Here is a 15,286-nt window from a genome sequence, read left to right on the forward strand (position 1 = left end):
CGGCTTCGATTGGCTGTCGGAACCAGCGCGGAGGCGGGAATAAACGCCGCGCCCTCTGACTGGCTGTCGCCGGGCGAGGTCGTACTTCCGCGCGGCCTGGCGCGGCGACGGGTGGCGTGATGCGCCGAGCCGTGATTGGACCGGCGGGCTCAGAGCCGACGCCCTGGCAGGCGATTGGTCGGCGGCCTCGAGCCGGTGGTGAAGTGTGCGCAGCCGATAGGCCGGCGGCCCTCAGCGCGCGGGGCTGCGCCGCTCTCCCATTGGCCGACGGCCGTCGCCGGCCTCCGCTTCGCGTTTCATGGTGGCCGGGCCGGGTCGAGTGGCTGCGGCGCTGCGGACCCTCCCGGAGAGCGCCGCTCCCTCTCCCCGCCGCCCCCGGGCAGGGCAGGCCAGGCCCGGCCGCCGCGCCATGGCCCCCGGCTGGCTGGGCCGCCTCTGCCTCCTGCTGCTCTGCCTCTGCGGGGAGGCCGCCGCCGGGTGAGTGCGCCGGGCCTGCGGGTCCCCCCCCCCGTTCCCTCAGCGCCGGGCACGGGCCCCCCCACCCCCCCTCAGGGCTCGGTGGCCGCGGCGCTGACGGGGCCCCGCTCCCCTCTCTCCCCTGCCCCCTCCCCCCGCAGGAGGGACTTCTACAAGATCCTGGGGGTGTCCCGCGGCGCTTCCATCAAGGACATCAAGAAGGCCTATCGGAAACTGGCACTGCAGCTCCATCCCGACAGGAACCCCGACGACCCCCGGGCGCAGGAGAAGTTCCAGGACCTGGGGGCCGCCTACGAGGTGAGGCTGGGGGCGGCGAGGCCCGGCGGGGCTGCCGGGGAGGCGGGGGGTGAGGGACTCGGGGAGCCTGAGGTCCCCCTGGCCCTCGCCAGGGTGTGGAGGGCAGCCGGAGTTTGCGGTGAAACGTGCTGGGGGCACGGAGCCGAGCTCGGCCGGCAGGTTGGCTCAGGAGGCTTCACCCTGTAACGCCCAGGGGAATGAGAAAGGGGGGCTGCTAGGAAATGTCAGGGCCCTTCTACAGGGCGCAGGTGCGATCCCTCCTCCTGCCTTATGCTGGATCCCAGACGGTCTGCCAAGCAAAAAACAAAGGTGGGGGGCTGCCAGGCTGATCAGAGAGCTCCTGCTCTCGGAGGACTGTGAGAGACCGTAGCTCACTTAGCCAGGAGAAACTGAAGGCAGCAAGTTGGAGTTACTCAGTATTTATTAGCAGTTCTTCGAGGGAGAAATAGAGCTGCATCAACTCTTAAGTATATATACGTATGGGTCTGTGTGTATAGGGCCTGGCTGTAAGTCTGAGCTGGTAGGAGGTGGAAGGTGGTTGGCTTGCCTTTCGGAATGCGTTAAGGTGGGAAAAATAAATGTCACATCACATATGCGTGAGGATTCCTGTTGTTTCCCTGATAATACAGTAGCATACAAATGATACCTGACACTAATAGCGCAGTGCATTATATAAAATGCGTAGAGATTATTAGCCAAAAGATTTAAGTCAAAGCCTGCTTTCTCTGCCACGTACATACACGTCAATACAATTTAGGCAGGGCAGCAGGATCGGTTTCTTCCACATTCTCTGTCTTTTTTGTCTCCCTTCTGTCACCGTTGGTTTCCATTGGCTCCTGCAGTCCCCCAGGGAGCAGAGGGCCCCTGAGGAAGATGGTGTGGACCAGCAGGAATTCATAGCAGCGGTTCCTGCTTGCCTGCACTGGTGGGGGGTTTGGGTGGGAGGTTTGTGTCCTCTTTGAGGAGCCGAGCTTCGGAAGGAAAGGGTTTGCATTCCCGCTGCAGTCCGGTGGATGCTGCTCAGCCCGCAGCTGTAGCGCGGCGCCTGCTTCCATCCCTGATGCTCCTCTGCTCTTCAGATATGCAAATGTAAAATGAATGAGGAAGTGAGAGAAACAGCTTGAATGCATTCCTCTGAGGTCAGAAAGAGCTTTATTTTTAACATTAACTTTATTTTTGTATCAGAGCTGGGACTTTTTTTAGTTCAGACTTATCTATTAAATAAATTGGCTGAACTGTCACAGGGAAACCAGTGTACATAAAGAATTTTGGGGGGGAAAGAAGTATTTGTTACCTGTCATTGCAGCATCTGGAGATTGATGCATGACTTCTACTTCAAAGCTGTGAGCTTGGTGGTGTTCCCGTGAGTTGGGATTTTGTCATGTTTGACAGTACTTTATGCACAGGAAGCATTTCTCTACTGCTTCCCCAAGTCCCAGGTTAGTCTTTGCCATAGCAACAGTTGAGAGTACTCTTTCTATTAAAAACAATGGGGAGAAAATGGTAGTGAAGCAAAGCAGGGGCTGTGGTGGCAGGAGTAGCTGAGTATTAGCTTTTAAGAGCAGTGACTGAGTCTGCCTCCCTATAACCAGCATATCGTTGAAGCACAGCAGCATCCAAGCTGTTCTGCGTAAAGTGTGGAGTTCTCGTGCTAACCAAGACAGTACGAATGCAGTGAGCTCTTGCTGGGTGCTGGTGAGCATTAAACTAGGAAACTTCCCTTTAAAGTCTTCATTTGTGCTTCTTGCTGAGCAGAGATGCATCAGAATATTGAAATCCAGTGCTGGCGTACATGGTTTTTTAAATAGGTTTTGAAGAAGTAGTGTTTTGATGTCCTGCAAAGTGTTTGTTTAGCCAGTACAGTTTGCAAATCCCTCTGCTAAACTAGCTGCGAGATGCACTGTGTTGGACTGTTTTGGGCAAAAGGCAGCTAGAATTATGTTTCCCTTGTAACCCTGTAACCTTTGACGGAGCCCTGGAACTGGCTGCCCAGGGAGGTTGTGGAGTCTCCTTTTCTGGAGATATTCAAGACCCGCCTGGACAAGGTCCTATGCAGCCTGCTGTAGGTGACCCTGCTTTGGCAGGAGGGTTGGACTAGATGACCCACAGAGGTCCCTTCCAACCCCTACCATTCTGTCTGTCATTCTGCTGTAAACCAGGTTGCTTTTTGCCACAGAGCAAAGCCTCTGTCACTAGTACCGCTGCTCAGGGTTTAGCTAGCTGACTGTCTATAGCCAAGTCTTTAGAAAAATGGTGGGGAAAGTAGGTTAATTAAATTACTCAGTGTCCTTCATTTAAACAGCCTAAGTGACTTCCACCCTGCAGCCGTGTGGTCCAGCACAGATCTTTCAGCTAGAAAGGCGACTGATCCCATGTGAGGGAACTGAGGCTCCGTATAGTTGTTAATCTCCGAGTGGTTTTGAGGTGCAGTTTCTGTGGGGTTTTTCTGAGCTTACCCATGGTAGTTGCTTTGCCTTCAAGGCAACCTAGCATAACAAATAAGAACTCTCTTTGCTGGAGTTGTGTTCTCCAAAAGCCTGCAGAAGGAAGGAAAGGCAAATATTTTATGTTCTTTATTCCTTTCGTATTGCTTGTGGTATCATCAGTACTGTGCAGCACTCTGCCGGAAGAATTTTGTTCAGCTACCAACAGGTCACAAACAGAAAGCTTATCCGAGTTTTAGTAAATGTATTCTTTAATGCAAAATCTGAAGTGACAAATGGAGAATTGAATGCTTATCTACAAGATGAAGATGTTAAAATTACTGGGTTTTTTCCTTGTTGCTAGCATTTATCCTTGGTTACAATTTCAGGCTGGTTTTATTATTTAGCAAGCTTCTTCACCTGTTTCGGCTCCTCTCTAGCCTTCTGAAAGCTAACCTGGCAATTTGAACCTTCCAAAATACAATCATTAGGGAAGGAAGATTAAATGTGATCAGGAGCTTCTGGATCTCTGGGGGAGGAAAGAGCAAAGATCAATACTTAAGAATTAAAACTGTAGCTTCACAGTCTTCAGTTGTGTCTTTTGGGATGTGTTACTCTGCTTCAGTACGTAATTTCTAACTTTTGCTGCCCTTGGGAATGAGGGCCAGTGTTCAGACTGGTGCAGGGCTACCATATTTGTCAGGTTAAGCTTTGTAGGCAAACTTGCCATCACTGCTAAGTGTTACAAAATAGTAGTTGGAGAAATACCCATTCTGCGTGCTTGAAGAACAAGCTGAGAAACGAGGGTGGTGTTATATGTGGGGGTTTTTTTGTCCTGCTTTGTAGGAACTGATTTGAATTATTCCTTCTGATTCTGTTTGAAATTCGTAAGATAAACTCAATATTGTTTATATTTTCTGTGTTGCTTCTACTGTTTTAATAAACTAACATTGCATTTTATGGGTTTGACTTTTCTAGTCCAGTGCAGTGAGCAAGTTCTAGCCAGTGATTCTGCAATGTAAAGCGTTGCTACTTGTCCGCCAGTGAAGAGTACTGGTGTGATTCCTCTGAGCTGTATTTTAAATAACCCACTTCAGCTCGGGGTGAGTGTCTTGTTGCCTTGCATCTCTGCCAGGTGCTGTCGGATGAGGAGAAGAGGAAGCAGTACGATGCGTATGGCGAGGAGGGGTTGAAGGATGGACACCAGAGCTCCCATGGAGACATCTTCTCGCAGTAAGGGGATTCTTCCACTTCAGGCTATTCTGTAGTTGGAGTTTTGATTTTGTGATGGGCGATTTCTACATTAAGATCCTTTACCCAGCCAGGAGGCACTAATCTGAAGTGACAGTTGAGAATTTGAAGAAATGTGTTTACAGTGGATATTCCCCGTGCAGTTTGCAGTTTTCTGTCTTGCATCAGTCCTTTCACCAAGAGCAGCAAATAGGAGCCAGTGGTGTCTTCCCACATGGACAGCTCTTGCTCACTTGGCAAGCTGTGTCACCAGTGTGGGTGACTTGTAAGGTGCTGCAGCTGTATTAAACTTGTAGGAAGTTTCTTGTGTTCTCTGGTACATGATGGATGTTTAACCTGTTGTCACAGATCATGCATGCACATTGGGGGTCACTTTTTTAGCAAAGGAATGCTGTAGTGGCTTACGCTACACTTCAGAGCAGCTGTAGGATTTGGGTTGTTAAAACCTGAGAGCATTTGCATGTTGCTCAGGCAGAACCTGATCTTTTGTGTGTTTAAGGCCCTTCTGGTTCTGCTAGACATGCATTTACTAAAATAATACCTAAAGTTGTTCATCTCACGTAGTGCTTCTGGGTGCAAACTTGCAGACACTGCTGCTCTGTTTGGAGGAGAAATGCACAGACTTGCTAGGGAGTGTTTCCTCATACCCTTGTCTCCAAACTACTGAAAACCAACCCGCTAGCATTGACCTGTAGCACAAGAGACAGTGTGCTATGCAGAGTTTGCACCTCGTGGTGATGGTAGCTGAGCCAGTAGCACAGCAGGGAGAGGACTTCACCTAGGCTCTGGTCAGATTCTGAGGTGCTGGCCTTCATCTCCTTCTCCAAAACTTGTTTTCTTTAGTACAGAAAACTCTTCCAAAGTGACTTCTTTGTCTGAAAATGCTAGCTTGCATCCTGGAGGAGCAGAAAGGGGTATCTGGATTTAATATGATGGTTTTGTACTGTAATGAGGCTGTTCTGTAAGGGGCTAAGAAGCATTTGCCAAGCAGCATGTTGCTGCTGCCTTGGGTGGCTCTCCTCAGCAGAGCCTTGTTTGATCAGAATTCCTTCCTGCACTAATTGATGTGCTCTACTCCAGCTTCTTTGGGGACTTTGGATTCATGTTTGGAGGTAGCCCTCGCCAACAAGACAGGAACATTCCCCGAGGAAGCGACATCATTGTGGACCTGGAGGTTACACTGGAGGAGGTGTATTCAGGAAACTTCGTAGAAGTAAGTGTGACGGCTTGCCTGTTGGTCTCTCCAATGTGTTCTCGGGTTTGAGATGCCTGGCCTGGCCACTGCTCAGAATATCTGCTCCCAGAAAACAGAACTAAAATACTGAGAAAAATGAGCATCTATCTGGCAGTGACAGTGGAGGATGTTGTGATACTATTTGCTAGTAGTTAACTGAAGAAACAATAACTTTATTCATCTTTGCCATCCGGCAATTTCTCTGTAAATGGATGCTTCTCGTGGTAATAGCTTATTTATTGGTTCTAAGTGCCTAGCTGTAGCTCTTTTTGCAGTAGCTCAGTTGAAAAAGGTAGAATGGTCTCTCTCTAGAACTTGGTGATATTTGGGGGCTGTTCATTGGCTGAATGCACGTAGCTTCATTCTGCTGTTTTCAGTAATTCTTGTAAAACCAGATTGAGGATTTTTCATAGCCTCTTTGTGTGGCCAAACAAGTCATTGCAAATCTCTGGATTACATACTTGACAAACGTATGGTGGCATTTCAATATTTTTAAGCATGGTACATTTCTGGTGCTGACAATCCCTGCTGTTCTGCACGTTGGAATTTGCACTGACTGAGTGTGGTATGAGTGTCTGGCTAAATGGGGAACTCCAAATGATTTTACTCATTGTATGGAAAGAGGAAGCTATCATAACCAAAGGTGTCAGATGTTTCATCCTAGTGTTACCTTTCCTCTTTAGAAAGATGTGACAGAAAAAGAGGAAAAAGGTAATACTGGTGTCAGACAGGTTTTTTTCCTGATATTTTATTTAATGTGTGCTCAGGAAGAGGTGTAAGGTGAAAACTTACCAGTCATGTTTTGCCAAGACCCTGCGGAGCTACTGTGGAGGCAGCAGAACGTGCATTTGCAAAAAAAAAAAAACCCAAACTACTGTTTGAGAAACCCAGACCCTTGTGGAGGCTCAGGAGTGCTGGCCTGCTTGCTGGTTTCAACCTCTTCCCCTTCCACGCAGGTTGTCAGGAACAAGCCAGTGGCAAGACAGGCACCTGGCAAACGGAAATGCAATTGCCGGCAGGAGATGAGGACCACCCAGCTGGGTCCTGGACGTTTCCAGATGACTCAAGAAGTTGTTTGTGATGAATGTCCCAATGTCAAGTGAGTTTTTATGCTCTTTTTGCTGCTATACGGCTGTTTATTCAAAACCTGCCACTAGATGGAGGAAGGTGTCTGTACTGCCGGTAAGACCTGGGGAATTAGGACAAACTTAGCACAGGTTTCCCATTTCCAAGGAGCCAGTCTTTATTCCTACAGTAGAGATGACTGGCTCTACTAGATGTGGAGCTCCCCAGTTTGCTCTTTGACCCCCCATATTCCTTGAACAATCAGTCATACTACAGTGGAAGTTGCACAACTAAATCCGAATAAACAGAGAAGCCCGCAATTTCCAGCTGGGAACAGTTGGACGTGGAATGCTGTGGTGTAGTAGCACATCCAGATGCTGACTGGGCGTTTAGGAGCTTAACTTTGCCTTCTCTACTAGCTGAGTATCGGCACACAAGAAAGGCAGCACTCACCCTCCAGTTTTAGATGTGAGCAAGGAGAGAGCACTTGTTAACATGTGAGAGTGTTCTCATTGCCCCGGTAACATCAGTAGGTGCTACCAGCTACTGTTGAAAACTTAGTACTTGGTTGCTCTTCTCCTTTGCAGGCTTGTGAATGAGGAGCGAACACTAGAAGTGGAGATAGAGCCAGGTGTGAGGGATGGCATGGAGTATCCCTTCATTGGTGAAGGTACGTATGTGGGCACTGCCCTGCTGCTCAGCTTTGACTCGCTCCTTTTCCGTGACACGAGGCTGGTCTGCATGGCAGTGGAAGTGTCCCAGCGTCCTTTTGGGATCGGTGCTGGGGTGAAGTGCTGTGTCCTCTGCCTGCTGCTGAAGTCCGGGGGTGTAGTCTTTGTCTGGATAATGCTCCGAGTTCTACTCTCTTTGCTAGTACTGGAGGCACACACACAAAAAAGCTAGCTTTTGAGTAGGAGCATCTGAGTATGTGAGGGATCCCCTCTGCCCGAGGAGGTGAAGCCCTGCAACAAATAAAAGACGTCATTAACATGCAGGCAAGTCTTTTGGAACAGCAGAGCGCTGTGAGCTCATTGAGGCAATGCTCAGGCTGTTGAATAACAGGTATGTGTAAGAAGGGTTTTAGTCATGTAAAAATCAACTAGCTTTTTCCTTTAAAATGTAAGCTGCAAATCTCTCGTGTTTAATATGCTTTTCTTCAGCATTACTTACTAGCTCCTTTAAACAGAGCTTTTCTTTCTTTTCCACAGGTGAGCCCCATGTGGATGGGGAGCCAGGTGATTTGCGCTTCAGAATAAAAGTTCTGAAGTAAGTAACTGGCCTAGTTAGACCACTCTTTCTGGTTACTGTAAATGAAGTTTGCCAGCAACTTTCTGGCCAGTGTTGCCCGCTGTTGGCTAGCATGTAGCGTGCCCTTCAGCAGAGCTGGTGCAGCCAGGGGTCTGGTACTCAGGGCTGTGCAGGATGTTCAACCCTGATAATGCTAGAGTAGCTGGATTCACCACTGTTAAGACGCTGTGATAATCCACTTTTATTTTGTTTGGCTTGAATTCTGGCATGCATTAGTAGCTCTTGTGTGAATCACATGAAATATCTCCGTTTTCTATAAATATACTATCTCCCTATTATACGGAAATGCACCACTAAGAAAATTGTTCTGTGAGTCACAACTTCTTGACATGCCTTGCCACTCACTGCCCTAGAAATAGAAAGGTGGTTAGTAGTATCTATCTCACGCAGGAAAACATAGCTAAATTTCATTCATTCTTCACTTCCTCTCTGATTTGTGAGTTCTCCAAACTCACAAATAGAGGGGAAGAAGCTATTTCCCCTGTGAGGAAGGAGAAAAGTTCCAATGACGTTTATTTCCACAGGCACCCAGTCTTTGAAAGAAGAGGAGATGACTTGTATACAAACGTGACGATCTCGCTGGTCGAGGCACTTACAGGCTTTGAAATGGATGTTGCCCACTTGGATGGGCACAAGGTGAGGCAACAGTTTTCGCGCTGTGTGCAAGGAAGATTTGACTGGAGGCCTCCTGTGCTGTGAGGGTTAGCTTGCTCGGGGTCTGTCCAGCTGCTGGTTGTATACGGTGTCCCTTCTGCTAGAGCCTTCCAGACCAATTCCCATGGAGCCAAAACAGGCACTGTACAAGGGGTTCACAGTGTGGGTCTCGGTGCCGGGCTGTCACAACAGTTACTGCATGTGCTGTCTTGGGTGGTGTTAGTTCTGGCATGTGCCCTGGCAGTAATGCTGCCTGGACCCCTGGAGTATGAATGACTTTGGCAAGGAATCAACACCAGTTGAACCTTTCCGGTAGGTTGGAAGGGGCATTGGAGTATTGGGGTGTACACACAGAGGTCTACTAGAAGATACCCCTGCTCACGGCAGGGGGGTTGGACTAGATGACCTCTAAAGGTCGCTTCCAACCCAAAGCATTCTATGACTCTATGATTCTGTCAACACTAGTAATGTTCTGAAATTTCCTTTGTCTCTAGGTTCACGTTGCTCGGGATAAAATCACGAAACCCGGGGCCAAACTGTGGAAGAAAGGAGAAGGTCTTCCGAATTTTGATAACAATAACATCAAAGGCTCACTAATAATAACATTTGATGTGGAGTTCCCCAAAGAGCAACTGACAAACGAGCAGCGGGAAGGTGTGTGTTTTGAAGCTTTGTTGTGGCAGCAGGCTGCACAGACCTCTTGCCAAAGCCGATAAGAAGTTGACACAACTGAACCAGTGGCTTGAGCAGTCAGGGCAGGCTCTCTTTTCCCTGTGCCCCTTGTACAGCGTAACACATTTGGCCCCTGCCCTGTGATTAAGTTCCATTTCCCTTTGAAGCAAGTGAGCTTGGCTGCTGCAGTTGTAAGGAGCCGGATTAGGTTGGGATGTGGCACTTGGCAAGTTTGCAGGTGCTTGGTTTTGTAGCTGGCCATCTGTCTGAACTGAAAGACTGACTGGGCTTAGCCTCTGTCTGCTTAGCCTCTGCTGGAATGGAATCACAAGTGGTTTTCCAGCCCCTGCTTCTACTTTCCTGGAGGCAAAACTTGTGAAAATCCCTGTACTGTTAAGGGTGAAGAGTGTCACGCAGCATCAGGAGCAGGGTTGTTCCTCTCTACTTCTAGTTCTACCCTAAGTACTCTATGGCTGTGTAGAGAAGAAAGGTGGAATGCAGGTATTTCATAGGAGAGATCTGCTGCTCATTTTCAGTCCTCAAATGGAAACTTGATGAACCATGGGGAAATCTTACAACTGACAGGAGGGTAAATACTGTACTCCTAGTTGGAAGTTCCTCTTTGCTTCAGCGATAGGTTCTGCTCCTCTGCACAGGTTATCAGAGGAGGCATCAAGGGTCCCATCCTCTGCTATGGGGCAAAGAAGTTCCTGGCATGTACTAGTGCAGCCTTTCAGAAAATTCCCATCCTCAGAACTTCTTCCTACTGGTCAGGGCTGTTGTACTTTCTTCTTCTGAAGGTGCCCATTTAGTGGTTTCTGGCAGCTGTCCTGGTGGAGTGAGGCAAATGCACAGCTTTCCTGGACTCATCAAGCTTGCAGAGGGAAGCCAGGTCCTGGGTGGGCTTTTCTCAGCCATACGGTGCTTACTGCTGCGTTGACAGCACTGTGCTACCTACTGCTTGGAGCCCAGTTGGTAGCTGCAGCTCCAGGGGTGACTGATGTCCTGTGGCTCTTTCTGCAGCCGTTTGGGCTGTGAGGTCTGTGCTTCTGGGCTGTGCTTTGAGTGAACCTGTTTTGTGTTTTCAGCCCTGTGCTTTCCTGCTTGTTGCAAGTGTGTTGTGCCCTGTGAGGGCTGCGGAGCACGGAGACTGTATCGGTGTGAAGTCTCGTTTCCAGGCTGTACTGCCCTTCTTGAAGCTTTGTGACAGCAACTCTCAATGGACGTGAAGTTTTTCCCGCTGTTGCTCCTGACAGTTTGTGAAGAGACTGGGCAAAGAGCAGCGACAGAAGCCTCTGTGTATTTCAAAATTGCTCACATGCCTTTAGGGATATCCCAGGAACAGAAGGGTGATGGTGCTGGCACGAGTGTATTCAGGCACAGGGCCTTTGAGTGTTTCACTCCCTCCTAAAGCAATTCCACGCTTCCCAGGGGAAGGTGACTGGGTAGGCAGTCAGCTGCATTTCTGTGTGCTAGAATATCTCCAAATATCCAGTGATTTAAGGAGTTTTATGAGGGAATAGGGCTATTCATGTTGTGTGGCAGCAGTTCAGTGTACACATTCAAAGGAAGACTGTAGGCTTCAGAATTCAAAACATCCCTTCTTTCTTATTGTTGGCAGTGGTCCTAGTTTCTTATCTCCTAACCATATGTACAGCTCCTGGGGCAGTCAGAAGGTACTCTGACTCCAAGAGCACCGCTCTCGTCAGTCTAAGCTTTAGTCAGAAAAGTAATATGCTTTCTTTCCTGCCAGTGTGATAGTAGGGAATTTATTGCCTGTTGATCAGAGGTGAGTTTATCTTTGATATATCTCTTGTTCATCTCTACTGACACTTGTTGATTGTTTGTTTTGGAGCTTTGGATCCCATGGCTTAACTCTGGAGTGCTCAAAGAGCAACAGCAGGCAGCAAAGTGCCTAGGCTGTGTTTGTAATGTGTCCCCTGTTGGTGGTGTCGGAAAAATCTCGAAGGTGGCTCTAGTGGAAAAATGCCTGAGGTGCAGTAGCAGCAAATGTCAGGATTCCTGACTGGAATTCCTGTTTGAATGTCAGATATGTGTTGAAATATCCTGTGCCCTGATGAGGGTATCCTTCAGGCCAGCAGGCAGCTGCCTAGAGCTAGCTAGCAGGAAACGAGGTACAGGAACGGTGCTAATCCCACTTTTTTCAGGGTTAGCAGAGCACACCTTTCTCCAGCTATGTCCTTCCTTTCAAAGAACGACGCGTCCAGGCGGCACATCCTCTACCCATCTGCCAGGAAGCGGCTTTGAGCCTCCTTTGGCTGTGGAGGGGAAGTGAACTTGCCTTGCACTCCCCTGGAGAATGACCTGTCCTTAATGATTAGCGGCCCCTGGGTAGGGGCTCGCTTTGCCCTGCTGTTGAGGATATTTCTGAATGTAGAAAAGAGTTCAGGATTCTCTGGGCAGTAAGCAAGAGGCATGAATAGCTCTTGCCTGGCAGAGAGCTGTCTCGGTTCCAGTTACCACTTCCAGGACAGTTTTCCAGTATTTCAGTGAGGCTACTGTGACCCTTATTTGTCAGATCACTGGTCTTAACGGACAGTAGTATTTGTAGCCTGAATGATTTAAGGGTAGATAAGCCAGATGAGGCTTGCAGGCAGATGTACTCTTTTAGCTGGATTTCCTCAAGAAGGACTTGCATGCCTGAAAGCTTGGAGGGTTTTTCTATACAAGTAAATTGATTTATCTGATCACTGATCCTCGCTCGCCCTGCTGATGTACCTCGCTTAAAGTTAACAACTACTGTGGTATTTTCTAGGCAGACTAATCTGGCCTGTTGTGCATGGTATGGCACATGACTCTGGCGTCAGTGGAGCAGCAGAGCAAGCTGATCAGAGGCAGGACTGTTCAGGTGCAAGCCAGCTGCTTGTGTGCTTTGTTGCAAGATTGATGTTGTTTCGGGGACATCCAACAGCAGAATTGTAGCAGCTTAGCTTAATTGTTTTTATTGTTTGAAAGTTACCCATGGTGCGGGGATTTTTCATCTGTTCTGGATCCTGACAGCCCCTCCTCAGGCTCGATGGTTTCTGATTCTGATCAGAGCAGAGATGCCACCGTGCACGGAGGGGCCCCATGGCCAGGGCAGTGTGAGTCCTGGCAGTGTGTGACCAAGCCTGACTTTAAAGAGGGAGTCCCCTCCGATTATCTCTGGAAGAAGTGAGACGCATCCATTCTCACCAGTCTGCTCCCTCTGTTTTGTGCGGACTGCCCTTTAAGTAGCAGTGAAGATCTGCCAGTCTTTCCCAGAATGTGTTGATCCCAGTAGCTGAGCTATTGTGGTTTTAAGGGCTGACTCACTCTACTCCTATCCTGCTCTGCTAAGAATTTGATACTGACAGAAATGTTTTATGAATGGGCTTGCAGGGATAATGAAGATGGTATTTGTAAAGTCATCTAGACTCCTTTGTGAAACAGTGGGTTTCAAAAAAAAGTTTCAGGCCTTCAGCAGGATACTTAAGCCCACAGATAATGAGTTTGATTCTCTTACTTGTGACAGAGACTACTTCTAGTGGACGGTAGTGTCCCCAGGCACCACATACCAGTGTGAAAACCTCTGCTCTCTAATGACTCCTATGGGTTTCTGTAGCTGGCAAGTCCAGACGGGCTCAAATGTATCCCTCCCGAGCTCGCTGCTAGCAGAATTCTCTTGGGCTGTAGAGGGAGCCTGGGGAGATAAGCTTGAGAAATTAGGCTCTGGAAATACTCAGAAAGCTGTTTGTTAGTTTTACTGAAGAAGGTGAAATTGTTCTCAACTTGAATAGCAAAGCAGCTGTGGGAGTCAACTTTATCCCTTACAGAGCTGTGAGGATCTCAAGGTGGTGCTCTGGGCTTTGAGGAAGAACTTCTTCCCTCTGAGGGTGACGGAGCCCTGAAACAGGCTGCCCAGGGAGGTTGTGGAGTCTCCTTCTCTGGAGATATTCAAGACCTGCCTGGACAAGGTCCTGTGCAGCCTGCTCTGGGTGACTCTGCTTCGGCAGGGGGTTGGACTGGGTCACCCACAGAGGTCCCTTCCAACCCCCACCATTCTGTGAGTCTGTGAGTTTGCAGCAGAGGAGGCTTTCTCCCTGGATCCGCTGGCCTTGTGCGGTCCCAAGAGTGCGTGAAAGCAGTGGTACAGCATCACTAACCTCGGCCCTATTTCTCCTTGTAGGAATGCTGAAGGAGCAGAAGTAAAGCTGTTGCACCGCTGAGTTTGGGGGGATTTTTCCTGTTATTAATGATGCTCTTAGAGTACCGGTGTTTGCATTATTCCGATATGTGGGCTCAGCCTTGAAGGGCTGGTGCCACAGGACCTACGAGCCGGATCTGCAAATGCAGCGGAGTCATCCTGTCTGTGCTGTGCCGTAACGCTTTCCTTTCTCTTGCAGGTCTCAAACAGTTGTTGAAACAAGGATCGGTGCAGAAGGTGTACAATGGATTGCAGGGATATTGATGTGTGGAAAAATTGGACTTAACTGAAAATGAAAAGTCAGAGTTGTTTGCTGTCTTTTCTCCTGCCCACTGTAGAATGGAAAAGAGGGAGGGTGGGGCAATTTTGAGGTATATATAACTTTTTCTTTGTAAATTGTGGAAGTGCTCAGATGAGTTGGGGGGAATACCATCCTTTTCAGGACATAACTGGTGCTGCCTATCATGTTCCACGTCCTGGAACAACAACGAGACTCCTCGAGCAGAAAAAAGAAAACGGGGGAAAGGAGTTTTAAATTCCATGCAGATTGGAGTTTCTGGTTTTTAAATATATTTTGATGTGACTTTTCTTGACCATCTCAACGTATTTTCATAGTTTCTTCTTTCTCCTGCTTATGTCCTTTGTGTCAGCCTCTTCTGAGTGTGTTTTTTCTTGATTTTTTTTTTTTTTTTTTTTTAATCCCAGCCCTTCCTCCCCTTCCCCTCTGAGTCCAGAGTGTGGTATTACTTCAGAGTCTGTGTTTCTGGGGCAGGAGTACAGGTGCTGTTGGGAGTGGACTGGCAGCAGAGCCTTTATGGGTTATGTTAGGCCCCACATGTGGTTGGGAAAGCAGGAGAAAAGACTCTCTTAACTACCAAGTAGTCCTCTTGTTCCAAAAGTTAATGCTCGGTTTTAAATTTGAAGTCACAATGGCTTAGCAAGGGCTACTCAGACTTTTATAGTGGGATTTAGGAAAATGATGGGAATGGCTCCTTGTGGCCTTGGTTCTTCCTTGTTGCCCCCAAATGTAACCAACATCTTGTCTGGAAAAGCTGACTTACCTCCTGCACTCTGTCCTCTGTGAGGACGGGTGAAGCTAACAGCACGGAAATAAAGGCATTTGAGTTGGAATGGCAAGAGCTCCCTGGTTGTGTGTCCTGGCAGCCCTTACGCTGGCACAGCTGCAAGTTGTTGGACGGACAAGGAGTGGTCCCTTCAGTGGTCCAAGCTGGGAGCTGCTGTGAGGGGTGAAACTACAGCTGCGAATGCCAGCCAAAGCTCTGTAGCTGCTTTATTTGAACCCAGGGCCTGGTAACCTGGCAGGGGGTTAAATGTGCTGCTCTGGTCTCTTGTCGTGAAGTCCCTGCTGCTTTAAGCATCCACGTCGGATCCTCTCATCTCCACGTGTTCTTCAGGAGTGGCAGCTAAACAATTTCTCAGAGGCGTCTGTGTCAGTCATACTTGTGCTTCACTGTGACAGGGATGGAGGCAGCAAGAGAAATGAGTCAGTTGTTCGTGTAGGACGGTGTTCTGCTCCTTCCCTCTGGGTTCTTCGGGGCTTACACCTCATCCCCTGCCTGGCAAGTGGATGGGATTGTTTTTTTTCTACATGGGAATGTTTGCTGGGGAGCAGCAGCAGGAGACTGAAGGTAGGGCCTTTTTTGTTGTTTGTTTTTGCTTTGTCAACTTCAAGTAGCTCAGATCTGAGCTCGGAGAGAT

The 15,286-nt window shown here is 48.5% G+C and overlaps 1 protein-coding gene across 1 annotated transcript; it reads left to right on the top strand.

The window, feature by feature from the left end:
• Positions 1-275: 275 nt before the first annotated feature.
• DNAJB11 (DnaJ heat shock protein family (Hsp40) member B11) lies at positions 276-14,698 on the top strand. The gene is made up of 10 exons (XM_075417704.1): positions 276-477; positions 618-774; positions 4,333-4,430; positions 5,529-5,661; positions 6,639-6,781; positions 7,335-7,417; positions 7,956-8,013; positions 8,580-8,691; positions 9,204-9,363; positions 13,767-14,698. Exons 1-10 carry the CDS (start codon positions 299-301, stop codon positions 13,829-13,831), a joined length of 1,188 nt encoding a protein of 395 aa, XP_075273819.1. The 5' UTR covers positions 276-298; the 3' UTR covers positions 13,832-14,698.
• Positions 14,699-15,286: the final 588 nt, after the last annotated feature.

The sequence above is a fragment of the Opisthocomus hoazin genome, chromosome 4, assembly GCF_030867145.1.
Source record: "Opisthocomus hoazin isolate bOpiHoa1 chromosome 4, bOpiHoa1.hap1, whole genome shotgun sequence".
Classification (NCBI taxonomy): domain Eukaryota; kingdom Metazoa; phylum Chordata; class Aves; order Opisthocomiformes; family Opisthocomidae; genus Opisthocomus; species Opisthocomus hoazin.